Genomic DNA, 25,961 nt, shown 5'->3' with positions numbered 1-25,961 from the left:
AAAACAAGTGATGAAGGAGAGGATCCATAGGCCTTATCTGCCCTTCTCAGCACCTGCAATCCCCACAGACACCAGGGGCTGCTGGAGTCATCAAGGAGGCAGGACCTGTCAGCATACATATTCCATATATGCACCATAAACTTGCCCAATGCTGCCATTTGAGTTTAGAGCTGCCTATCTTTATTTTGCACATGTCGTTGCTGCTATGCCCTCAGACCAGTCTCAGGACTGCTGAGTGGCCATGCAGCTCCCCTGCAGCATCCCATTCATGAAAGCAGTTGAATCCATTTGCCGTGAACCATGCTAAATGGTGTCTGAGCAACTAAGCCACTCTACACACACTGCAGGAGCTGCTGCACAGCTCCCATAATTCCTTCATACCTGCAACACAAGGCTTGTGAAATCTGTGTAAACAAATGCCTTCCAGCCTGTCTCACTGTTAGAGGAACCTCCACATCCTTCTCTGACACAACAGCAGAAAAGGCTTGCTCCGGACATTCCGCACCATGGTGCTCACCACTTATGCACAACAAATAAAGCAAAACCTCAAACCAGATACACAATTCCACTAATGCAGTATGGATCATGGAATGTGACATGTATCATGGTTTAAAATAGAGGTTACAGTACAAGATTTGCATAATTAGTAACATCACACATGTGACTTCCTGGGCTGCAAGGAAAAGCTAAGTAAGCACTAGTAGCTACTGTTTGCAGATTTCATTGCAGTTCTGGATGCCCCACAACCAGAGGTGAAGTACAGGCAACTGGTCAGCATCAACAGGGCCAGATCAGTTGGTAGATGCCACTGCTTACCTGTTTAGCATGCAAGGTAATGGAACTGCCACTGAAAAACCTCACCTGTTGAATTCCAAATTAACTTCTTGGAACTAGGCCAAAGTAAACCACCTCAATGCTAGAGGAAGGAGTGGAGCCAACCTCTACTTTTACACTACTTAAGACTCAAAAAAACCCCAGAAATGTCATCAATAATGTTTCACCTGCTTGGGTGACTTGACAAAGCACCTCCACATGTTATTTGCTGATCAGATTTTTTTCCCTTTACAATATTAAATATAATCACTATAACCTTCATCCCAGCCAGTTTGAATATAAGGTAAGAAGTGTCACTAGGCCAGTGCATTTTGATTTCACACTTCTTGCCAGTATTTTCACACTGACTAGGCTGAGTGGGGTAATCAGAACATGCCAGCTATCTCTTGATCTTCTCAGACGCATCATTACTCCTAAGAATCTGAAGTAGTGCCTGACCTAACATGCTGTTTCTGCAGGAATAAGTTCTCCTTCAAGCGAGGAAACTTCCATCTCCCAAGAGTTGAACTGAAGTGGTTCTCTTCACACTCATTTCATTAGCACAAGCAAATATTCACTGTTAACATTAATTTACACTGTTAATATTAAAGTAATGGGCTACAGACGCCACATCCTGAGCTCATTCCTGGATACAAGATGACACATAAAAAAACATAAGGAAAAGTTTAAAAACATTTCTTACTGACTATGGTAATTTGAGACAGTATTTCCTACTGATTTCTGGAGGATTGCTCAGTGGGTTAGCTCAAGTAACCCTCTTCCTCTGAGAAGGTATTAAATATGAAGAAACAATGTTGTCAAACCATTAGCAGCTGACAGTATCCTCTAAACTCCTCTCCTGTGTCTCATCAGCTCACAGTTCACACAATCTGTCACGCTGTAACAGAGCAGATCTGGCAAACTGTGTTTTAAGACAGGCAGATGTATCAGTATCAGACTGCAGTTATCCAAATGATGCACTGCCTAAACAGATTATGCACTGGCTAAGAAAGAGCACGCAGAGAGGCAGAAGCTGTTACCTGTGGGCAGAGAGGAAAAAGTATCCATGGAGTGAAAAAGCTCCTCGCTGTTTTCAGAACTGTATGGAGGCAGAAAGCACTCTCCTAGGTCACAAACAGAGGGTAGGTCCAATACGCTGCTCTCCTCCGAGGGAGGACTTGGTGACACCTCATTTCTTTTCATGGTCCCACTGCAGAGACACAAATGTGATTGAGCTGGGCTTTTAGACCATGAAAATCTAAGCAGAAGTCAACACAAATGACCTCTAATTTCTGCACTGCTTACGAGCCAAGATAAGCTGTTCCAGCATATTTGTACTTCATTTAAGAAAATCAGAACAAGTTTAAAGATGTAAAGAAAGAACACCACCAAAAGCCATAGACAACAGGCTAACCAGGATAACTAGGAGTCCACAACAAATCTGGCTTTCCTAGAGACTTCCCAGAAGTACAGATTCAGGCCCCAAAACTAGAAAGCTATGGAGTTTATTCCCTTCAGGGTATAGCATGTATGCAATTTAAAAGGAAACATGTTCTACAAGGTCCCTTTCCACTGATACTTCTAAAACTCACAAGTTAAACCCATCCATCCTGGGGCAGTTCATGAAGTTTATCACACTTACTAGCATAAGGAAAGAGCATCTTAAGACTTGGTACTCTCAGTCTCACATGGATGGCAAGGATTCCCTGGTGTGGAGACACCAGGGCAGCTGTGTTGCATGGCCTGTGCACAGCACTTTGGAAAGCTGTGGTTGAAACCTCCCCACATCCCAACACCCTCTTCTTGAGCTCCCTCAACCAGGCCACCACTGCAGAAGGCAAGAATACACAGCTGAGCAGACAGTAGGACAGGGCTGGTGCTACCCAGGGCCAGTGGATAGGCAACTCTCTTGGAGAGGATGAAATGGAAGTGCTCCAGGCCAGCAGCTTCAAGCACAGCCACACAAGTGTCTGGGGAAGGAGAGAAGCGAAAGGCAAAAAACTTGATTGGGCAGGAGCTCACAGAATTAACAAACAGGAAGTAGGAATCCTCCAGCTGAACCATGATTAGTACTGACTCAGTAAGAGGGGCTCTCAAGGAGAGATGCAAAAGAGCCCCAAACACCTTCCATTTCTATGTGAGGGGAAAAAACATGGACAGAACAAGAGTGTTTCTTGTGAAAAGTGAATTTAATTCCCAGCCCTTACAGAGACTCCAAGAGATTTGTGCAAGTTTTTTCCTTCGTCTGTTTTGTCTGCTTATATGCCATTAAAAAGAAAAAAAAACAAGTTGTGGCTATTTGTGCTGCCCCCTCCACCAGCTGTATCTTTCTGCTATTTTTGTAAAGAGTGACAGAACCAGATCTAGCGGTCAGGCAATGGTCTGGACACTGCAGGCTCACATTAATCTCCCCTTCTATAAAACGAAGAAGGCAACACACTTATGACAGGGATATTGTCAGTGAAGAATGTTACAGGCACAGGAACCAAGGAAATCCGTAGAAGGGATTAGTACTGAAAAATGAAGTACATACCCCCTTGTAGAATATTTAACCCACCGTTCTTTAGGTGCTTTTGTGTTGAGTAAACTTGTAGGCAAGACACAGCTCTGACCTTTGCAAATGATGAAATGACACTTGCTAATGAACACCGTGGAGATGTTGGCTGTGATAGGGAGGACATCAGCTGCCTTGCCTTGGAGGGACAAGCAAGACCCATGCATTCACAGAAAGATGAAGGAGGTTAAAAATAAAACAAAGGACACAACCCTCTGCCCCCAACAGTCATTGCAAAGGAAAGTTTCTCCTCCATTCCTCTTCATATCCTAAACCACAGATGATCTGTGCATTAAGGAACATAAGGAGAAAACAGTATTTGAGGAAAGTTTCATGATTTGTGGTACTTTTTAAGTACAAGGATATTTTAGAGAACAAAACTGCCTACTTCAGTTCTTGGCCTGTGAATAAAACCCACACCAAACCCCCAGCCAATCCTATCCAAGAGCAAGTAGAAGATTATAGCAAGAGGAGCTCCTGGTGGGGTACCACAGCAACCTAAGGCTGTCACTGATATGGGCCACTGTGGTCCTATGCCAGCTGCCCATGCTGGCCTCCTTCTTTGTAGTGCCACAACAGGGCTAACATGTGTAGCCATGGGACAATCAGGTTCTGATAAAACAAACCACCCTTTTTTGGGGAGGAAAAAAAAAAAACAAAAAACCCTTAGCTCAACTCCCTCCAATCCTCCTAAATGAAGCATACAGCAGACGTAGTCCCAAAACTGATGGTGAGATTTGAGTGGTGAGGATAAGCAAGACCTCAGCTCAGCCCTTGGCCTTCAGGCATAAGAAAGAGACACACCATTACCTCTGTGCCATACCTAGGAACAGTACAAACGCAGCAGCACTCCCCTTGGACAGGGTCTGGAAGCAAACAGTGTGTTACTCCTTCCTTCACGGTTTGTCAATCCCAGCTCACTGGAATGAAACAAACAGGTCAGTTACATGCTTTGCGTCAGCTGATCGGGCTGATGGATGCTGTGACCTTTCAAAGTACATATGCCAGCCGATGTCAACAGTCGGTCACCACATATACCACTGTTTGTTGGGTCTGGTACAGAGAAAATTTTTTTCTAGGAATCAGCAAAGCACATCCAGTAAAGCCCTTGAATCTTCTGACAGCAACCGAGACCTCCTGGAAAGGGGCTGGTACACTCCAGAAATAAAGCCAAGACTTTATTTGTAAGGAGGTGCCAGATGGGCTGTTTATTCAAAACCCATGAAGGAGAGAAGTGAATTACAGCTGGCATCCTTCCCTCCCTCTTGCGGAGGAGCAGGTATTTCCCCAACAGGTTTATCTAGCGGTGCTTTGACACCGACACTGATAGCCTGTGCTGCGTCAAACCCCAACCAGGAAATGAGCTTTAAAGAAGGCCACCTAACCCAGCATGTGGAGCAAACCACAGGCCCATGAAATCCAAATCCTGTTTCCCACCCTCTGCTATTACCTCATTATTTTTATCGAGCAACAAGGAAAAACATACTTTCAGGAGTATGGATTTTGTCAATCCCAGCTCCCTGGAATGCGGAAAAGTACTGGAAAGGCACAGGAGGAAAAGCACAGGAGGAAAAGTACTGGATTTTTCTCTGGGCCACCATCGACTGGTCGCACTGTACTACTACTGGGAATTCCCAAATGCACATTGCCTGTCCTTGGTGCAAACACAAGGCACAACATGAGATGCGTGACGGGCATGCTGATGGGCACAAGGCGCTGGCCTTACCGGCTGTCCCTCTCAGCTGGCTTTGGGGCGTGCACGGGTTTCTGTTCCTCCCAGTCACGTTTCCTTCCCCTTCCTGCAGGCAGAGACACATATTATTTCAACAAGCACTATTTCTACAGCCAGTTGCTTCACTGCAAAGGGAAACAAAAGCAACCCCCTCCCAGGCCTGGTGTGAGCCCCACAAGCCAGAGCTCCCCTCTGTCTCACCATGGCTGCCACCCCCCCACTTTCCGAGGAGGAAAGTAGGCTGCAGCACCCCACGGACATCAAAACATTGTGGAAAAGAGTAAGGGGAACGCCAAAAGCACGCAAACGCTGCCCGGCCCGTGTCCCCACAGCCCTCCACCGGCTGCCGGAAGACGAGCCCAGGCAGGGCTCCCCGGCTCCGATGCCGCCATGTCTAAGTGAAGCGGGCAGGGCCATCTTGGCTGCGCCCGGGCGGGCCCGGCCGGGGGGTGCCCCGAGCACGGCACCGGCACTGCGGGGCCGAGAAGGGTGGGGAACGGCGAAGCCCAGGCTGATACGGACCCAGCGACGCCTCCCGGCAGCGGCCCCGGGCCGGCGACAGAGTCTGCGCGGGCAATGAGTCCGCCCCTGGCGCGGCTGGACTGGGACGCGGCGGCGTGTGGGGAGGAAGACAAGAGGGAGGAAAATACACAGACAATGGGGTGGGGGGAAAGGAGGGTTCATCTGAAAGCTGTTTCCTGTCAGGTTTTCCTCAGAACACGTTTAACTCGGGTGTAATCCTCTGAATTCAAAACGGAGAGGTTTTGGTACCGCCACCCCTCGCCTGGAGTGGTGGGGCAGCAGCCCACCTGGTGCCCGGCGTGCAGGGTTTTGCTTCAGACCACTCGTTTTACACCGTTGTGGTACATTCCCCAACCCGAGGCACAGCCTGGAAAAGCCCTGAGCAGTGGCGAGCACAGGGCTGCGCTGGTGTGTATGGGAAACACCATAGTGGGGACTGAGGCAAAACCAAACCACCTCTCACCAGGGCATAAGCAGGTGGGTAGGCTGCGAGTCTTTCTTCTGGGGCTTACAGAGCACATCTGCAGTTCGTGTGGAGGTCAAGGAAATGTGAGGCTAGTCATTAGCTGCTGCACACCAAAAGGGTGTCCATCCATCCTCTCCCTCATGGCACCAAGCAGCTAAAGAGGCAGCACAGTGGAAGTACTGCAAACCGTGCTGGGAAACAGGATACAAACCACGCTGAAGTCGGGACGTGCACATGGCTGCGGTGGCCATGACAGCGTGGTGACAAGGGCACCAGCAGGACTTACAGGGGAGCAACACAGACATCCTGACCCTCTTAGTGGGGGCAGTGAGTGCTCCTGGACACACTCTGGATGGTTTCCCAGCAAAGAGAATGTATTGCAGTGCTGCCTGACAGAGTGTGCATGACACAGCCAGTCATCCCAGGACACTGCTGCTGGTGGAGGTCAGGGAGCAGCCCCTTTTATTGTCTGGTCAGCAGTCGGGGAGGAACGCTGCTGGCCAGCCTGCCGGGGAGGAGTGCTGCCAGGGGAGAGCTGGCTGCGCTTCTTGGCACGCATGCTGCCAGTGAGACTGGGAAGGACTTGGTAGTGTTTTCCGAGAGCTCTGGACTGTGAAGTTACTGGTGGCAAACCAGTGTGTTTAGAGGGAAGTTGTTAAAAGGAAGGAAATAAATTTGAAGTCCCGTAGCTGCCAACGGTTTTTATCCCAGGTGAACTGTCTCAAGCCAGGGGAAGGTTCCCACAGGAAAAAGCAGCCTTTGATTCTGCTTTTCAGGCACAGCAGTTGCAAGTCTGCCTTGTACTTACAGCCTCCCTCAAGCCAGGCCTGGACTTCTGGGGTCACTGTGTAAGTAGGAATGCAAACCACGCTACTGCCTGGGCTGTAGCTAAACCCAGACACTGCTCTAGTGCAGGGCTACCTCTTGCCATTCACTGTCTGTTCCGCTGGGGAGTGGGATGGCACCATTTTCATGAGTTGTAAGGCAGCACCCAAGTGCTTCATTTCTTTGCAGGGAGTGTTGCCTGGAGCTGAGCTAGGGAATGAAAACCATCAGCAGATCTCCTTTATTTAGCTGTGGGAGCACATGCAATATTACAGCATCCAGAAACCAGCCATCTAAGTGATCTCACTCCACTGGATCATCCCAAGTCTCTGCCATTAGAAAAGCTCTGGCAGCGGGGAACATCACTAGTAGGTATTGCTGGCTCCTGGAAAAGCAAAGAACTCCAGCAAGCAGAACTGTCAAGGAAGCCATAGTGCTTATTAACAAAGCGTACTTGTTTCTATTTGTCATATTAGGTGGACAACCAAATCTTTGACCTTAATCCTCATTTCCCTCCCTCACCAGAACAGAGAGGTGCTGAAGTTTCTTGATAGAGCAGAGCACTCCCTGGTCTCATTGCCATTGTAAATCTACACTTTTTACCTTTATTCCTTATGGACTGCATTATCAGCCAAAAGATTACAATTGCCTACAGTATTTAGGGCAAGTCTGTAAGTATGCACTATGCTCCTTCCGTTTATCAGTGTGTTAATGTTAGCACATGATAAAAAACTACACCAGCAGCCATGTCTCAAGTTGGTTAAAGCATGAGAGTCAGGAAGCACAGAATTAGCCCCCACACCTGACATTTACCAAAGACCAAACTACTGAGGGTGACACATGGGGAAAAGGAAATAACATTTTCTGACTATTGCAGCTCTGTTGCAATGTGAGTTTTCAGTGTTGACAGTCTCAGAGCCAGGTTCTTAAGCTGTACAATTTCATGTCATTGAAGCTTATGTGTATCTGCTGACTTAGCCTCTTAAAAATTTCATACGTGACATGAAGAAAAAAAGTCTGTCTTCATAAAGAGCAGAATGAGCAAGTTCATGTCTTTCCAGTCCTTTCCCACTGTCACACCACAGGAGATTATTAACTCTGTCTACTCACTTCCTTCTTTCACAACAGCTAGAAGTGAATTTAGTACATGAAAACAGAAAAACAGCTGAATAGCTTCTATTCAGCAGGAAGTGCCCAGAGCGGAAGGGATGCTAAGGATACACAAAGAAGGTTGAGAAACAGCTCGTTGAACCCCTGAGATGAGGAACTGCAAGTGGTAGCTCATCTCCACTCCTTCCAGACCAGTGAGGTTTGCTGGTGGTTCTGCAGATAGAAAAGGGCACAGGAAGGCTGGAAGAAAAGCTCTTTTTCCATCACCCCATCACCCATAAAAGTTAGCATTCTCAAGTAACCTTTGCATGATCATACTCCCTTCACCTACAGCTGTGTCCTCTGCATGCACACCATCATACAGTGTGGAAAGTGCAGCTCAGCTTCAGGGACAAAAGACATAAAAGCTGCATTATGACAGCAGACACACAAGGACCATCTTCAAGCTCCCTGGTCTACGTATATTATCCATCCTGATTCCTACCACAGCACCTGGGTTAGCATACTTAGGGAAATATACTGGCTTACCTGGAAAAAAAACCCAAACCATACTTGTGCAACACTGAAAAAAGAAAAGGTTGGGTTGTCCTAAAACTCACTGATTTATCCAGCTATGTTAGCTGGTCAGATAAAGGGTATTACCAGTCCCTCCAGAATTGATGCAGTTAAGTTTCCAGCACCACATAAAAAGACACTGTGTTTTATGTTTTTGCCACATCAAAAGCAATCATTCAAACCAGCAAACCTCTCTCAAAAGGGTCAGTTCCACTTACACTGAAATACCCTTCCTTGTCATTACTGTGTCCAGACAGTGATAACTGCAGGTCTAATGTCTTGCAGAGTTTGGACTGACCTATCACAGAGCACCTACTGCTGATTCAGGTTCATGGTTAACACCAAGATCAACGTATAAACTATCCTACTTGTCTTTCTCATGCATAGTCAAGTCAGCATCTACCAAGATACCCCAACCCCATAAACTGCACTCCAGTGACTGTACTTCTCTTCAAGACAGGTTAAGGTTACAAACACAAGCAGTCATCTGCATTACAGAAAGTAATGCACATGGTCAGCCATGCATCTGAAAAATTCTTGGGCTTATCTGCCCTGGCTGTAAGCCAAGTCATGCTTTTCGCTTCCTCCTTCAGTAACTAGGAGTTTAAGCCTTTTGCTTGCTGCAGTCAACACCCTAAAGTACAGGAGGTTTCAAACACCACATGCCAGTAAATTGACTTTTGTTTTTCCCCTCCCATGAATCTGTTGCTATGAGTGTGCCAGCAGTATCTGACTTTTTAAGGTGCCACTTCTAAACTCAACATGAAATCATGGGAGCCAATTCATGTATTAATACCATGTCTTGGAATTCAGTGATTTCAGGAGAAACTTACTCTCTCTTCAAAAAGTAGTTTTCTGTGGCAGGGCCTTGAAAATGTGAATGTTGGGAATTTTCCAGTACAAGCAGGAGCCAATTTTTTTTTTTTTCCTTACAATCCTGTACTAAATCCTCTCTGTATTCTTTGAGAGCTTGTGCTGGAATGGGCAGAGAGTCATGGCTCCTACCCCTCTGAGTGATATTACCTCTCTTGTTTTTTGGGCTACTCACTTTGCATCTGCTGCTGCTTGAATCCACTGTGTAGGAATGTCTTTTAGGCTGGTAACACTATTATTCTTGTTCTGCTTAGGCTTTTAGCACAGTGGATGCAGCCATAGGGTTTTGTGGGGCCTCATTTCCTTCCTACAAAGAGCCTTTCTGCATCACTACTCCCTAACAAAACAAAAGTATTACCTGACTCAAGGAAAGACACAAAGCCCTCGCTACTAGTGAAAGATTTAAGCCAGGTGTCCTTCTAGTTGTATTATTCATGGCCTCCAATTGGTATAGAGACCCTATCCTGTAATACCTTTTAGAGCAGGAAGAGCCGGGCAGCTTCCACGGCTGGCACATAACCCCTGCTGCTCACCTGCTTTTCCACTCCCAGTGCTGACACAGCTTGGGAGAAGTAAGATAAAAGCTTTCAACTTGGGTTGAGGCAGGAAAACCCCACAAGACCTCTGCCCTGCTGGAGCATGACTTCATACACTGTGTTGCTGACTCACTGGAGATGGCCTTGAATTACTTGTGTAAAGCATCAGACTAAGACTGCCCGAGGCTCTGCTTATGAACAAATACAGAAAAGACCCTGCCCTCTGGCCTAAGACTTATTTATTGCCTAAAAGGAAAGATACATTGCAGATAGAGTGCTGTTCTTTGTCCTTTGTCTCCAGATGTAAGCTCCTTAACTGCTCTTCAGGAGAGCTCCCTCCCTAATCTGTTATTTTTAGATGAGCTATTTTTAAGAGATTGCTTGATGCTTACTTGGAGCTTTTTGATGCTCACATTTCTCAGCACTGAATGCTGTTTTATTTGCAGTTATGTTGAACCACTGTACTGGCTGGATCATAGACAGAGTTTGGCCCAGACAGGCATGGGAACAGAGACCTCTAACTAAAAATAAAGGAAAATCAAAGGTGCTGTGACTCAGTCACGAGCTTACATTACTCTGAGAACAGAGCCTATTCCCTGGTGGAAACCTCTTTTTCCAAGGGTGATGCAATCTGCAAATCCTGGCCTCTCAGCGCTTTTTAAACTAGGGTGCAGTGGATAGAATTTGGCACGTACCTCAGGGCTACATTACGCTGACAGGCAGATTTCAACTGGAACTTCAAACTTTCAACTTTCCCCCATAAAAAGCAGGGGAGGAAGGAGAACCCTTTTTTCCCTCACAAACCATCCCCCCGACGTTTGCTTATGGAAATTTCACAACTGGAGTGACCTACTGGACCAGCATCACCAACTTCCAGCACCACCCACCTCTTCTCAGCATCACACAAGCCTCTTGCACTGACTTTCCCTCCTGTCCCCACTGCCAGTTTCTCATCACTCCCTATGCAGATGAAGAATAGCCCTACAAGACCTTGCAGGGGGCTCCTTGGCTCCACACAGCCTTGCCTCTGCATGGGCATCTCTCCTGCACCCTGGCCAAGCTCATGCAGCAAAGCTTGGATGAAACGTGGTTAACCACAGTGCTTGGCTCCTCAGCCTGGGGAATTTCTGCACTCCTTCTTTATACAAAAAAGGGAAACGTGCCCAGACATGGATACCATTGTGCTTTTAGTAAGTATCACCTGATTGGGAATGAAGGAGTTTGTCACCTTTCCTTCACCCCAGGAGGGCATCTCAAGTGCTCTGTAACACAGGCTTGCATGTTGTTTTGCTGACGATTTCCATTACCTGTCAAGTCCTTGACCCCAAGACAACAACAGGTCCAGCATGTGTTAATGTGTTACCACTTGTCTTTCCCAGTCATCTTGGAGGAAAAAATACCAGAGCCATGAGCACAGCCTGATGATATGTGAGAAGTCTGAGCTGGCTGTGGCTCTCTGCTTTGACCAGGTCTTCAAAACCAAGGGAGGGCAGCTCCAGGATCCGGAAAGCCACAGCTCCTCTCCAGTAATGAACAGTGCCTGGGGTCTTTGTGCTTAGAGGCACCAGAAAAAACTGGGAAGAAGGGTATGTGTGCCTGCTACTCAGCTACCTGAGCAAAGAAAATCTCCGTGTGTTCATGAAATACTGTCTTCTTGTTACAAGCTCTCAAAATCCTATCAGGCTATGTACTACCAATTTTTCCTCCTAATGGAGATAACGGTGCTGGATGCCAAGCACTCAGATTCACACAAATCTCCTTTGTAGGTGGAGAAAACAGCAGCCTTCCTCCTCTTCTGCATTACAGTTCTGCCTGAAGTTACACAGGCACCAAACCACACTGCCACTCACTGCAGCTTGGCACTGCAAGGCTATCATTCTCCAAGACAGAAGATCAAAGCCCAATGTTTTCAGATCTCATGATGACTTAACTGACAAGAAATGATGAATTTTTGGAATGCAGACATTTTGGAAGAAAGTTTGCAGCTTTTCAATTGGCTGTTAGAGTCAATGAAATTATATATATGATTCGTATGTATATATTCAAGCTGACAAAGGTAAGCTTAGCAGCTCTTTGCTAATCATCTCAAGGAACAATAGTATACAGCAAGGTTTCTGATGCATGATCATAGCATTAATAATGAATCTTTGTAAGAAAAACATTATTGTCCAACCATGCCAAAGAGGAAACCAAAAAAGGTTTGGTTATACCATGGAAGCTCCAGCTGGTCCTGTTCTTCTGACCCAGGTTCCTCAGGGCTCAGCATCAGAGGGCAGACAGTGCTCATCACAATTTCTGCTGCAGCTCTGGAAGATTCAAGCCATGAGTTCATTCTGAAAAGCAGCACCAGTCAGGCAAGCAAGCCAAGAGTTTGTAATGTAATCTGAAGACCAGCAAGAAACTAACCAGTAACTTAAGAGACTGAAGTAACTTGTACTTCAGTTGCCTCCAGTTCACTGCTGAAGCTTGTATTTAAACTGGGCATAGGGTTTTCATATTTTTAATGCAAAAAGTAAGGGATGGAATGGTTTCCATACAGTATCCATTTTTACTTTTGTACTGTGGTTTCTTCTTACTTCAGCTAATGTACCTTTCTTTCTTCCTTTATGGTGGAAAGTACGTGTGTACTTCTCTAGCTGGAGTTTTGGTACACACACAGCAGTTCAAGCCACTCAAAGCTGTGAGAAGTCCACCAGTTCCTACTATGGCCCCATGAAAGTCTATGATTTTCTTTCCGGTGTCACAATCTTGTTCAGAAAGCAAGGCAGCCCCTCACCTAGTGCATTAAGCGGTTGTGCTTACTATGACAAAACTGTCACAGCCAAACCATGCACATCTGTAGCTTAGAAGTGCCAAGTAAGTTTACCTCCATTTGACCTTTTAAACCAGAAATTAGAGCAATGGTAAATTTAACATTTTGGTGGGATCTGTCACTGAGTCTAAGGAAAAGACACTCCACCATCAACAGTGCAGTACTGCAATAACTCAGTCACTTCAGGTAGGCAGGACTGTTCAGTTGGTGGGTACCACACAGGGACACAGGGGGTTAAGCACCAGAACCAGGTCTCCACAGAGCAGTAATTTCCATGACTCGCATCATTACTTAGTAGCAATTTGCCATCAGGGGAACCTGCAGTTACTACATAACAGCAACTTCCCATAGATCAGAAAGAAATCTTCAGTTTAGAGCATAATGTGTTTCATTTTATAGAAATTAAAAGAGCTGCATGAACCCTAACTATTCTATGAATCTATAGATTCTTGCAAGACCATTGCTCTGGCAATGGTCTCTTCCTCCATTTCCCCCCCTCCCTTCCAGTCCTCATCCACCAATTTCTGAGGAAGAGGATAGCATTAGCAAAGCAGGTTTTGTTTCCTTTTCAATACCCTCATTATTCTTTCAGAAAGCCCTTTCATTTCTTGGATGAAGCAAGAAAATATTTAGATCCTTAGGGTAACAAAAGTGCAAAGCCGTATGAACCTGAGAAAGGCTGGGGAGGGAGAGAAGTTCAATATAATGAAAGTTCTGCTGCAGGTTTTTGGGTTTGCATGAAAGTAATTCCACTCTCCACTTCCCTCATAAACATCATGTCTCATGATGCATCCCTCCCACACTGAAACTCTGCATTGGCATTTGCTTAGCAGTTTCCTGGCAATAATACAAGTTTCCATAGCAAAGGATGTTAAATGAGACTGTAATCACAAACTCGAGGAACTATTAAGGACTGAAAGGCAACTAAACCAGACACGAAGCAGCACAAAAATGCAAAATATCCTTGGAATATCCTTGCTGGGAACTCCCTATTAGCACTGAGAGATGGTGGGAAAAATACTCCCTTTAGAAATCCTGCCCTAAGTAGAGCATCCAGAAGCCTATGAGGCACAGTTGAAAATGCCAGACTAGATCTGAAGTTCAAAACTGTGAGTGGATCAAAGAGATGCTGTGTATCGATGTAAATATCAAATCCATATAAAATCTTATGAAAACTTATGATAAAACTTAAAAAGCTGTGAGACTTCCCCTGCAGAGCTTTAAGTGGAGCACTAAAACCATTGGCCATTGGAGCCTGAGCTGGCATCGGCTGGCATGATTCATGGGCTTCAGTATAAAGAAGGCTTCAGAAACAAATGAAAGCTCTATTTACAACTCTTAGTGCCCCTTAAAAGGGCTTCTGTGTAAAAGACCCCCACCTGTATTAGTAGGAGCTCATCACTCAAAGCAAAGTTTAACCCTAATAGCAACAGTAAGAAGATATTCCCTCCACAGGAAGATAATAAAATGGTGATGTCTCCTTGAGTGCCCCAGTAATTTTCAATCAAAACTGGCAAGGGGGAGAAAAAAACCTAAACTTAACTTTTAAATTATTTTAAACAAGTAGCAGGTCTAATGCTTCTTGGTGGGTGGGATCTCTCATCACTGAAAGCTACTGTGAAGTGTATATACCTTTCCTCCATTTGTACTGCAGGGCTGATGCTAGTCTCTGTGTTGTTCATGCTTAGCACAGGAGGGAAGTTTCAGTCTTAAGGAATTAAAGGTCTAAAGAGACCATGGGGATGGTCCCAGTGGGATCACAGGGGTAATGGTAACAAGAGATGCTGGCAGACACCTCCACATTTGTCTCCAGCACCAGGTCCAAGCCCAGGATTCCACAAGATTGCTGCATTCACATCTGCATCTCAGCCCCCTCCATCATCATCCCTGGGCTGTTGGGTGCTATTTCACGGCTGGCTGCCACCAAAACCAGCAGCCTCACCCTGTTCCTTGCACCCACTGCAGTGTTCCCCAAGCCCCTTGGTTGAGCCAGTTCAGCATGCAGGACCACCAGCCTGGCTTTTCTCCCCATACAGCCCATAAGTTTTGTGCCAGGTAAACCATCTCTGTACTGTAGAGCACTAGAGGTTGCACACAGCTTAGTGGTGGCAGAACCAGCTTTAGGGAAAGATGCTTGGCACTGGAGCACCGCTTGACCACCTCCAGCAGGAAGAAGGATCACAAAGACTGCTGAAGGCAACAAAAACCACTAAACCAATCACCTTGGGTTCAACTGCAACAGCCAAGTCTTTGAGATAGGTTGCTAAATTGTCACAGGTAGGGTGAACCCTAGAGCAACAAACAAGAGTACAGCCAAATCTTCCCCTTCTGCCCTAAAATGGCCAAGGACTGCATGCTGAAGCAGCAGAGGTCCAAAACAGGCCACCTGCCCCCAGTGACAAGCAGTGATGCCTGCTTCAGAAGATACACAGCTACTATGGGCCAATGAGTGAGCAAAGGATGGACTTCCACAGTGCAAAAGTTGGTGCCAGCAAACCCCTTGCACTGAAGGCTGGGCATTGATCCCTATGGCTGCCCAAATTCACCCTTCCCACCTGGGGTACAACGGCAGGGACAAAAATTCAGTATGCAGAGATTGCTTTTTCTTTTGTTCTTGTCATCTGGCACTCTCAGCAAGAAAAATATTACCTCATTAAGGACAAGCATGAATACTAATTCATTAATTCGAGACTTTATAGCAGCTAATGGTACATTTAGGTGTCCCTGAAGAAACTGAAGTGTAGTGGATTTTTACATTAGCACTAGTAACAGTCATCCACCCAGATCCCTTGGGAACTACAAAATGCAGGATTCACCTGAATTTTCCCCTTGAAAATAGATTACTGTGTTGTGTAAAGCCTTTAAAATTACAGATAAGGTTCCATCTCCCCAGAACCAAAGACTAGCATACAGCTGCCTTCCAGTCATGTTTCTGCAGTGCTCCAATTCTTTCCTCTGAGGCTTAGCACACTTTAAATTATGTTACACCCTCTTCTTTTCCCCCTTAAAAAAGAGTAAAATGACAAATTGTTCACACGGTCTCTTGCTCATTAGGCTTTTAGGTTGTACACGCTGTCTTATTTCAAATATGATTCAAGACAGTCATTTTGCTTTCCTGCCAAGAAATAACTGATGACTGATGCATTATACTGAATGTCAGAGACCAGCAATCCATAATGATATAATAGCTATATTTTAAAATGCATTTGAAAACACATTTTTTGGGGTACAAAATTAAGCCCAGAATAGGCTCTAAATAATATACTCCATACCTCCAGGGATGGCATTCCATTTCTGGAGGTAATGCAACTTCTGAATTATTGCAGTCATTAGCCTTGACTAGCCATAGAAGTTAATATGTTACATGTCAGCATAAACTTTAAGGAGGAACATGTGCACAGGTGCTGGACAGGCTTGGATAAGATATGGACAGGCAGGGTATGGGTCATGCTATTTGCTTTAACCACACTTTCACATTGATTTTTCACTAGCACAGAAGTTAAGGTCATGATACTCTTTAGCTCTTCCATGGCCCCTCAGAGGAGGGCAAACATCTTGTGTGTCCTCTCGTAGCTCCAGTGCGTCCCATGCCCCAAGGGGTGTTTTCAGAGCACAGAACTGTCCTTGCAGCTGTCCCATGTCTAGCAGAAGACCAGAAGTAGCTTGCTAGTAGAACAGCATGAAAGCTGCCTGGGAACCAGCTGGTAATCTGCTGCCATCTGTGTTCTTTCCTCCTACTACACAGGCTTATCAGAGTTGGCAGTCACAAACTGACAGGCTCTGTCCTAGGTCTTCCCACAGCACATGCCAACCGGCAAGATTGTCGTCCTATGAGTATTTGGCTGGAAGGGACCTCTGAAGTCTCTATTCCATCCTGCTTCTCAGAAGAGGACAACTACCAGTGCTAAATCAGGTCAGCTGCAGCTTTGTCCAGCAGATACTTGAACCCCTTCCAAGGATGGAGTTTCTCTCAACTCCTCTGGGAATCTGTCCCAGGGCTACACACCTTCCCCATGAGGAAACTCTTCCCCAGGATTCAACCTGAACCTCCCAAGCCACAATTTGTGACCTTTTCTTTGTGTTACACCATCTGCCACCACCAAGAAGAGTTTGGCTCTGTCATTTTGCAACTGCTTTTCAAGGGGTTGGATGATACTATTACATTGTCCTTTTGCCTCATGATAATGCCAGGACTTTGTTGCTGGCACCAAAGATGGGACATTCTTTACAAAGGAGGTCACCAACATCCTGCTGGATGCTTGCAAGCACTTGGCACCTTTGAGCTGGAGTCACCAGTATTTGCAAACAAGCCATGTGGGATCCACGCAAGTGGGTGTGTGTAGACAGAGCCAAGCCATCACGTGCCTTGAGTCAGGGTGCCAAGGGCAAGATCCTCTGCCAGGAATCTTTAGCAGCTGCTTATTCAGTTCCCCTGCAGCCCTCATGGTGAGGAGGGGTGGGAGACAGTATTTCTTTGAGCTAAGAAGTTCAACCAAGCACCACCATGTAAACAAAAAACACAAACCCTGTAACACAGGCAAGAGGCATCACTGAATGATATCTTTTTCCAGGACCCCATTAGCTCAGCCACATTCACAACAATCTTGTGCAAGAATATGCTGAAGGAGACTGTTGTGGAGCTAAGGCCAAACAAGCATCATGGTGCAAAGGTCCAGTGTTTGGGAAGTACTCACGGAAGAATGGGGGCAGAGCATTGCTTCCTTTATGGGCATGGACACTACCACTCAGTACTCCCCAGTTTTAGTGACAGAGCTCATGGTGTGCCCTTCTTGAGAGGGGAGGAGGAGTGTGCAAAGTGCGCAGGCAGGAACTGAGAGGAGAGATGGGATGGGCAAGGTCAGACATCACCCATGGAGAAGAGGTCTCAGCAGCATGCTTACCTACCTGGCAGGTGAGAGGTGTCTTGTTCTGAGGGTGGTTGCCATAGAAAATCTTCCTCAAAAAATGAATGTACCCATCAAGACTATGTCTTGGTTTCCTTAATGCAGCCACATTACTTTCTCAGAGCGCAGCCAACAGCAATGAGAACAAGTAGTATTGCCTTTTAGACATGGCTGGAGCATAATGTCCCATGTGACTTTTAATCCTGCTTAGTGTGCACAGCTTCAAGTAGAAGGCATGAGCTGTGCCCTGCAAAAGACCAGTTCCTCTTCTCCTTTGTCTCCAGAGGCCAGGAAGAAGGAACTGATGGAAATCAAACATGCCCCAAGTGATGCAAGACAGGGGTCTTGCAGCACAGCAGAGCACAGGCTGGAAGCCATTGCACAAAGGCTACAATAAGCACAAAGCACAGCTTTGGTCTTCAGCCTTCCCCCAATGCAGAAGAGTGAAGGGAACCAGAAGCAGGCAGCAGGAGCATCTCAATTTAGGAAAGAAATGGAGAAAAACTAGATAAAATGGTAGAATATTCAATACAGCAAGGGGAAAGTGAATAGAAGCAATATTTAAAACAGTAGTGTCCTGGGTTCAGCAGTAGCAGTCATTTTTCTCCTTAGTAGCTGGTGCAGTGCTGCGTTTTTGACTTTCAGCCTGGGAACAGTGCTGATAACACCTATGTTTTTAGTTACTGCTCAGATGTTTAGTCTGACCAAGGACTTTCTGAGTCTCATGCTCTGCCAGGGAGGAGGGGAAGCTGGGAGGAAGCAGAGACAGGACACCTGACCCAAACTAGCCAAAGAGGTATCTCATACCACAGCACATCATGCCCAGGATGCAGAACTAGGGGCAGTTACCCAGAAGGGCTAGGGCACTGCAGGGTTGGACTAGGTATTGGTTGGTGGTTGGTGGGGCTGGGTATTATTGGTCAGCGGGTGGTACTGTATTCTCTTATTTCCTTTATCATTATTATTGGTGGTAGCAGTAGTGATTTGTGTTATACCTTAGTTACTAAATTGTTCTTATCTTAACCTCTGGGAGTTGCATTCTTTCGATTCTCCTTCCCATCCCTCCAGGAGTGAGGGGGGGGGGTGGGGGTGGGGGTGGGTGTGAGTGGAAGAAAAGGGAGGGGAGTGAGAGAGAGACTGTGTGGCTAACTTGACAACAGGGTTTAAACCATGACAAGTAGTAAAACAGGTAACCAAAGATGGGCAGCTTACCTTCCCTACCACCCAGGACTCAGCACCTAAGTCCTTCACCCTCTTATTTGAGAGCCACTAGGCCCTTATTCAGGAGAAATTCCCAGCAAAGCCTCTCCCAAGCCCAAGGCTATTTACAAACACTGAGTGACTCCTTAAGAAAGCTGTATGTAACTCTTCCCTCCTCTTGTAGAAACCTGCCTCCTATACCCAAATCAGGTGCTAAAGACAAGGCCACAATTAATTAACCCTTTCCAACCTTGGTATTCTTTGAATGCCAACTGATAATACGCCTTATTTACATGTTCAGCAGAAAAAGGAGAAAAGAGATAGTTGGTGTATCCTCGACAAAAAGTGGTTTTAATAGGATTCAGAAAAGTCTAAACAGATTTCCCACCTAGAATTGGGCTGCACTTTAGGGAGAAGTCAGATCCCAAGGGTGTTTAATTCTTGCCTCCCAGAAAGGAGTTGCCTCAGGCTTCCAACAAAACATTAGGCTGTGATTTGCAAAGGTGAAATTTTGTATGTCGATTCTCACTGTGAAGTGACCTAGAAAAGACTGTGAGGCTCCACTAGTAGAGTGTATAAACCACCACTTACCTATGGAATGGCCTAAACAAGGATGTAATGCTCAATTGCCAGATAATGGGTGTTTCAATGGTTCAGTGATCTGCAGTGATTCAAAGAGAGCTGCTTGCCTGGAGAGTAAATGTTTCACAAAATTTGGGTACAGTATCTGACTCCCAACCACCCTGAACAGTTTTTGAAAAGGAAGAGATTATTCTTACAAGACTGCAGCTAACCTGATACACTCATTTTAAAATGTCTTTCTGTGCCCTTCCAGCTGCAAGAATCCCAACTGCACTCTGGCAGCTAAGAGGAAGAGGATGTAATGATAAGGAATGGGCAAAGAACTGGATGGTTTGACTGCACTACTGTGACCTCTGTAAAGTCATTTCATGTCCTTGTGCCTCAGATTCCTGCTTGTGAAATGGGAGTGAACTAAAACCTCCTTTCTCTCCCAGTGTGGTTATTCTGTGTGTTCAGATGGCCAACTTTTCAAGACAGGGATAGTGCCAAGCAAAACACAGCCCAACAATGAATGTCCTGCATTCATTGGCATCAGTTTGCAAAAGTGATTTGGTGGTTATTAATAGCTGTAGGCCCACACTAAGAATCAGAGGTCCCTGGTTTTAACAGGTGAGGATAAATCTGCTTTTCCATGAAGAACTTACAGATGATCAGTGAGATAGAATCATAGAATAGTTAGGGTTGGAAAGGACTTAAGAACATCAAGTTCCAACCCCCCTGCCATGGGCAGGGACACCTCACACTAAACCATATCACCCAAGGCCTCGTCCAACCTGGTCTTGAACACCAGCAGGGATGGAGCATTCACAACTTCCCTGGGCAACCTATTCCAGTGCCTCACCACCCTAATAGGAAAGAATTTCCTCCTTATATCCAATCTAAACTTCCCCTGTTTAAGTTTTAACCCATTACCCCTTGTCCTATCACTACAGCACTACAGTCCCTAATGAAGAGTCCCTCCCCAGCTTCCTTATAGGCCCCCTTTCAGATACTGGGAGGCTGCTATAAGGTCTCCACGCAGCCTTCTCTTCTCCAGGCTGAACAGCCCCAACTTTCTCAGCCTGTCCTCATACGGGAGGTGCTCCAGTCCCCTGATCATCCTCGTGGCCCTCCTCTGGACTTGTTCCAACATGTCCTTTTTCTGTTGAGGACACCAGAACTGCACACAATACTCCAGGTGAGGTCTCACAAGAGCAGAGCAGAGGGGCAGGATCACCTCCTTCAACCTGCTGGTCACTCTCCTTTGGATGCAGCCCAGGATACAGTTGGCTTTCTGGGCTGGGAGTACACGCTGACTGCTCATATTCATTTTCTCATCGACGAGCACCCCCAGGTCCTTCTCCACAGGGCTGCTCTGAATCTCTTCTCTGCCCAACCTGTAGCTGTGCCTGGGACTGCTCCAACCCAGGTGTAGGACCTTGCATTTGGCATGGTTAAACTTCATGAGGTTGGCATCAGCCCACCTCAGAAGCATGTCAAGGTCCCTCTGGATGGCATTCCTTCCCTCCAGCATATCAACCGAACCGCACAGCTTGGTGTCATCGGCAAACTTGCTGAGGGCGCACTCAATCCCACTGTCCATGTCAGCGACGAAGATGTTGAACAAGACCGGTCCCAACACCGATCCCTGAGGGACACCACTCGTTACTGGTCTCCAGCTGGACATTGAGCCATTGACCGCAGCTCTTTGTGTGTGCCCATCCAGCCAGTTCTTTATCCACCGAGTGGTCCATCCATCAAATTGATGTCTCTCCCATTTAGAGACAAGGATGTCATGTGGGACAGTGTTGAATGCTTTGCACAAGTCCAGGTAGATGACATCAACTGCTCTACCCCTGTCCATCAGTTCTGTAGCCCCATCATAGAAGGCCACCAAATTGGTCAGTCAGGATTTCCCTTTCGTGAAGCCACGCTGGCTGTCACCAAGCACCTTGTTGATTTTCATGTGCCTTAGCATGCCTTCCAGGAGAACCTGCTCCAAGATTTTGGCAGGCACAGAGGTGAGACTGACTGGTCTGTGGTTCCCTGCGTCATCCATTTTCCCCTTCTTGAAAATGGGGGTTATATTTCCCTTTTTCCAGTTGTTGGGAACTTCATCTGACTGCCATGATTTATCAAATATGATGGCCAGTGGCTTCGCAACTTCATTTGCCAGCTCCTTCAGGACCCGCGGATGGATTTCATCAGGACCCATGGACTTGTGCACGTTCAGATTTTTAAGATGGTCTCGAACCAGTTCCTCTCCTACAGTGGGCCCAAGGTCTTCAATCTCACAGTCTGTGTCTGCCTTCCAAGACTTGGGTGGTGTGGTCAGAGCCTTTGCCAGTGAAGACCGAGACAAAGAAATCGTACAGAACCTCAGCCTTCTCCAAATCCTGTGTAGCTAGTTCTCCCGAGAGCTTCCTGAGGGGACCTACGTTCTCCCTAGTCTGTTTTTTATTTGCTATGTACTGTAGAATCCCTTCCTGTTATCCTTAATATCCCGTACTGTAGAATCCCTTCCTGTTATCCTTAATATCCCTAGCCAAGTTTAATTCTAACTGGGCCTTAGCTTTCCTAACCTGGTCCCTAGCTTCCCGGACAACATCCCTGTACTCTTCCCAGGCCGCCTGTCCTTGCTTCCACTTCTATAAGCCTCTTTTTTCATTTGAATTTTCCTCAGCAGCTCCTTATCCATCCAAGGAGGTCTCCTGGCCCTCCTGCTGCACTTCCTTCTAGTTGGGATGCAACACTCCTGAGCTTGTAGCAGGTGATTCTTGAAAATGATGTCATCTTTTGAAAAGATGTCATCTTTTATTTCCTAAACAAACAAAAAGATTAAATATGATCCTGAAGTGTCTTATTTTCAGTAATGGGAAGATAAATCAAAGCAAAAGGTATTAATCTAAGACATATATGATTAAACAGATCTGTGAGGAACAAAAGGAAGAAATCCAAAGATAGTTACAGTCTTGTTAAATAAATAATGGGTTATCATCAGGATACTTTTGTAAACCCAGCACATTTTCCACAAGGTGCAAAATACTGCCCCCAGGACTACAGTTCTTGGAAGTAACACTAAGCAAAGATACTGAGCTCTGTTCCCACATGCTGGGCACTGGCTCAATCCCACTACATCGTTCAGCTGGATTGGTGCTACTCAGCTCTGCCTCCCCACTATGCAGCAGAGCCTTTGCCACCCATCACATTTCCTGAGCTGAGCTGTAAACCAGGTCCTTGTTTTGAGCAAGAAGGACCTTTTCCTCTTCTAACTCTGGTGTGTTCATGGAGAAGGAATTATGTCCGACTTGGAAATTGCTTCCTTATTTCTTGTGCGTTCACTAATTTCTTCTAGGTTGCTAATTTAAGTGCTGTGGATCACATGGGAGGACTCGTTATGTGACCGGTAATATAGAGGCTAAAAGATCCATAACTGGCTGATGTCAACTTCCCCAATATTTCCATTTGAGCAACACTTTAAACTAGGCCAGAACACTAATTAACTTCTGTATGAAATCTCTCCTCAACCCATCCAGCCTCCCATTGGTCAGTTAATTAAAATCAGCACCAATATTAGCCTGCTACTTTGCAGCAAAAAATCTCCTGGTAATTATACTTTGGGGTAATAAAGTAATTATGGGCTACTATTTCTTTATGCTCAGCTGCTGCCCTGTAGCTAAAATCCTCTCTGTCCTGCTTGGGTTTCCTGAAGGTAACTGGGTCACAGGAACATGTGCCTTGGCTTCACCCTTTGCTGTACTTCAGCTTGACAAATTTTTGTTGAAGGTAATCTCCTTAAAACAGAGGTTAGTGTCTTCCAGCTTTTTTACTGGCGACTGATACAGCTGAATGTGGCAAAGTTTGAGTTCATGCTTGCAGTGAACTGGGTTTTGCATTCATGGAGCAGTAGGGGAGATTCATCTATCTTTACTTACCATGCCAACAGTGTAGGATCCTGGGGCTAAGTAAGCTGAGCAGATTTTTCAGTCAGTGGAAGGCAACAAGCATGTCTGACTTGCTGCATATTACATCCTATGGGAATCCCCTAAACAATTCAGAATAACCTTGTTTTAGAAAGCCTGTCTGCTCCCTTGATGAGGAGGGGAGGGTAAAGTTGACACTTGGCTGTAGATGAATATTCTGTGCAGTGGAACAAATCTTACCCTCAAAAGAATCCCTTTCTTCCTGGGTAAAATGATATTTGTGCCCTTGTTATCCCTGGGAGAAGTGTGGCAAGATCACTGCCTGTCTGAGGGTCTTTTTGCCTGTGATATGTAAAATACCTATGTGGCTTCAGGAAACTGTAAGGGATATTCTTGGTCTAGGAAAGAGTCATGTCTTCCCTGAATACATAAAAAGACAATATTTATAATTAGTGGCTTGAACTGCACTGACCTGTGTCTGGCAGCTCCAATTCTTCTCCTGAAGTTGGTCAGCCAGGCTGCCATTCCTTCCTTGATCAGCGAGGATGAGAAGAAAATGAGCTGGCAGCTGTTTCCCAGGGACAGAGAGACCTTGCTTTTTGAAGTGTCACCCATCACAACAAGAAAATCTATGTATAAATATAGCTGCCTTTGTTTTGTGTGGTGGGAAAATAGAAAAGCTATTGCTGAGATTATGTCCATGGACTTAAATTTGGCATCTGAACCCTTTCCACAGCTTTGAAAAAACTTAAGAAAATACAAGATCTTATCACAATTTTAGATAACTGCCTGCAGCTGAACTCCAAAGACGTGTAGACAGACAATAAAAGCAAACAAATGCTTTGGGGTTTGCTGGTTTGTCTTGCTGCTGTGTTGTGTCCCTCCTCCCCGTAAACTTTATCCTCTTCAGAGTTTATTTCCTCATGCACTGTGTATATCTGACTTCAAGCCCTGGTAACTACCTATGCAAATAAACAGATGAGCTGAATTGTTTGCTGGGAAAAGATCTCTGCTGTAGCTGTGGTTTCATTCAGTTTGGAAATTGTGCAGACCACTCTGGGAACTGCATCAGAAAGCAATTACTTCCAGCAACACAGCCCCATAGCAAGGCTTGAATAAGGCAGCACAAATTTCTGATGCTGGTTCTGGTCCATGTTAGAAGCAAGAGGGAGTTTTGCCAGTGAGCTCAATGATAACAGGACTGAGGTTTTGATGAAAACCAACAGAATTGTTTAATTCACCATGAGATGTTGAGTATTCCTCAAAGTGGTTTTTCCCAAGTTTGCAGTCTCAGGACAGTTGAGTTTCCAGCTCAGGACAAGAGGAATCTATAGTGGTTTTTAAAAACCTGTCCCTAACCCATTTTCGTTATCTGGCACATAACTTTACAGACCTTTTCTTGATCAGCTTCCAGAAACCAAGGCATGGTTTCTCATGAGGATTGCTGGCCACCCACTGCCAGCTCCTCTTCAGGTGTGTCCAGATGCTTATCACTCACAAATATCATGCCAAGTTAACACCCACTGGACCTCACCAGTGTTGACTTAGCAACTTCTATGCAGCAATACTTAGGCAAGAATCTGCTTCCTGTTTTGGGACAGGTCCATACCACTCAACTGGCAAAGAAGTGCTGATGCTTTAAAAGTGTGACAATAAAATGGCACTTATTTCCTGACTGATGAATTTAAAAGGTGAAAAAGCTATTTCATGCTTTGGATGTATGGGGAAGAACTGAAGAGATCAAACAAGATAACTGCCAAGGTAGTAAACTCAGAACACCATGGCAAGCAGATAAATTGAATTTGGGATTAAAAGGACAAATGTTTTGGAGGTTCTCCCCTAGCTGGCCATCAGCACAGTTTCCCTGTAGCTAAAGGAACACTTGCCCACGTTGCACCGGAAAATTCCTGGCATTTGAAGGTGTGCATTACTAACTAGACACTTGAGTGAAAGAATCAAGCACCATTTTCACAGTTTTACATGTATACCTGTTACTGACAGTATCCAAAGGAATATGCCTTTATGCAGCAGCTCTGGGATTGACTGCCACAAATTTGCAATCAAATCCTATGGTTTTGGTTTTGCTAAGCCTTTCCCACTGGTAACTGAAGTCCTAATGCTAACGTTCATCTTCCTTATTCCTCCTTCTCTCTAAAGAAAATTGCTGGCAGTTTTTATGACAGGTTGTATAAATAGAATCTCCTTAAGCAGAGAGGAGATTATATTTATAAACCACATTCTAAAAGAGCAGTCTCTTAGGAAAATCTGTGCACTTGAAGAATACTCTATCTGTACTCTTTGGTCTTCCCTTATCAGCCAGCTTTCATACCCTATGCATCCTTTGCTGTTCTTATCCGAGATACTATTGTTATGTTAGATAACTTAGAATTGCAAAATACACTGTAGCATTTTCTCTGGGAAAATAATAAAGTTTTGTCTATTCATTGCAATATGAATATGATTAAAGACAAATATAGCTCCTTCCAAACTCTCAGCTCTCCCAAACTCTTCACCTGTTTCCCAACTTTATCTGCCTTTGTGCAAGACTTGATCACACCACAAGAAATAAAAGACA

General features: G+C 45.5%; 1 protein-coding gene across 4 annotated transcripts in view; it reads right to left on the bottom strand.

The window, feature by feature from the left end:
* Positions 1 to 25,961, bottom strand: part of SHLD1 (shieldin complex subunit 1) — a 74,302-nt gene that overhangs the window by 35,660 nt on the left and 12,681 nt on the right. The window contains exons 3-5 of one of the 4 annotated variants that reach the window (XM_061461413.1): positions 5,094 to 5,166; positions 4,178 to 4,287; positions 1,854 to 2,023 (exon numbers count right to left, since the gene is read on the bottom strand). In XM_061461413.1, the coding sequence (XP_061317397.1) occupies positions 1,854 to 2,023; positions 4,178 to 4,188 (181 nt within the window). In that variant the 5' untranslated portion in view covers positions 4,189 to 4,287; positions 5,094 to 5,166. Of the gene's footprint in view, positions 1 to 1,853; positions 2,024 to 2,455; positions 2,691 to 4,177; positions 5,073 to 5,093; positions 5,167 to 25,961 lie in introns of those variants that run through there. The other 3 variants (XM_061461416.1, XM_061461414.1, XM_061461415.1) reach the window with 3 other exon arrangements.

Source organism: Pezoporus flaviventris, unplaced genomic scaffold (assembly GCF_033815535.1).
Source record: "Pezoporus flaviventris isolate CSIRO_AGI_PZ_B2104156 unplaced genomic scaffold, CSIRO_AGI_Pfla_v1 ptg000031l, whole genome shotgun sequence".
Lineage (NCBI taxonomy): Eukaryota > Metazoa > Chordata > Aves > Psittaciformes > Psittacidae > Pezoporus > Pezoporus flaviventris.
Note: the sequence above shows the minus strand (reverse complement) of the source record. Positions and strands in the feature narration are given on the sequence as shown.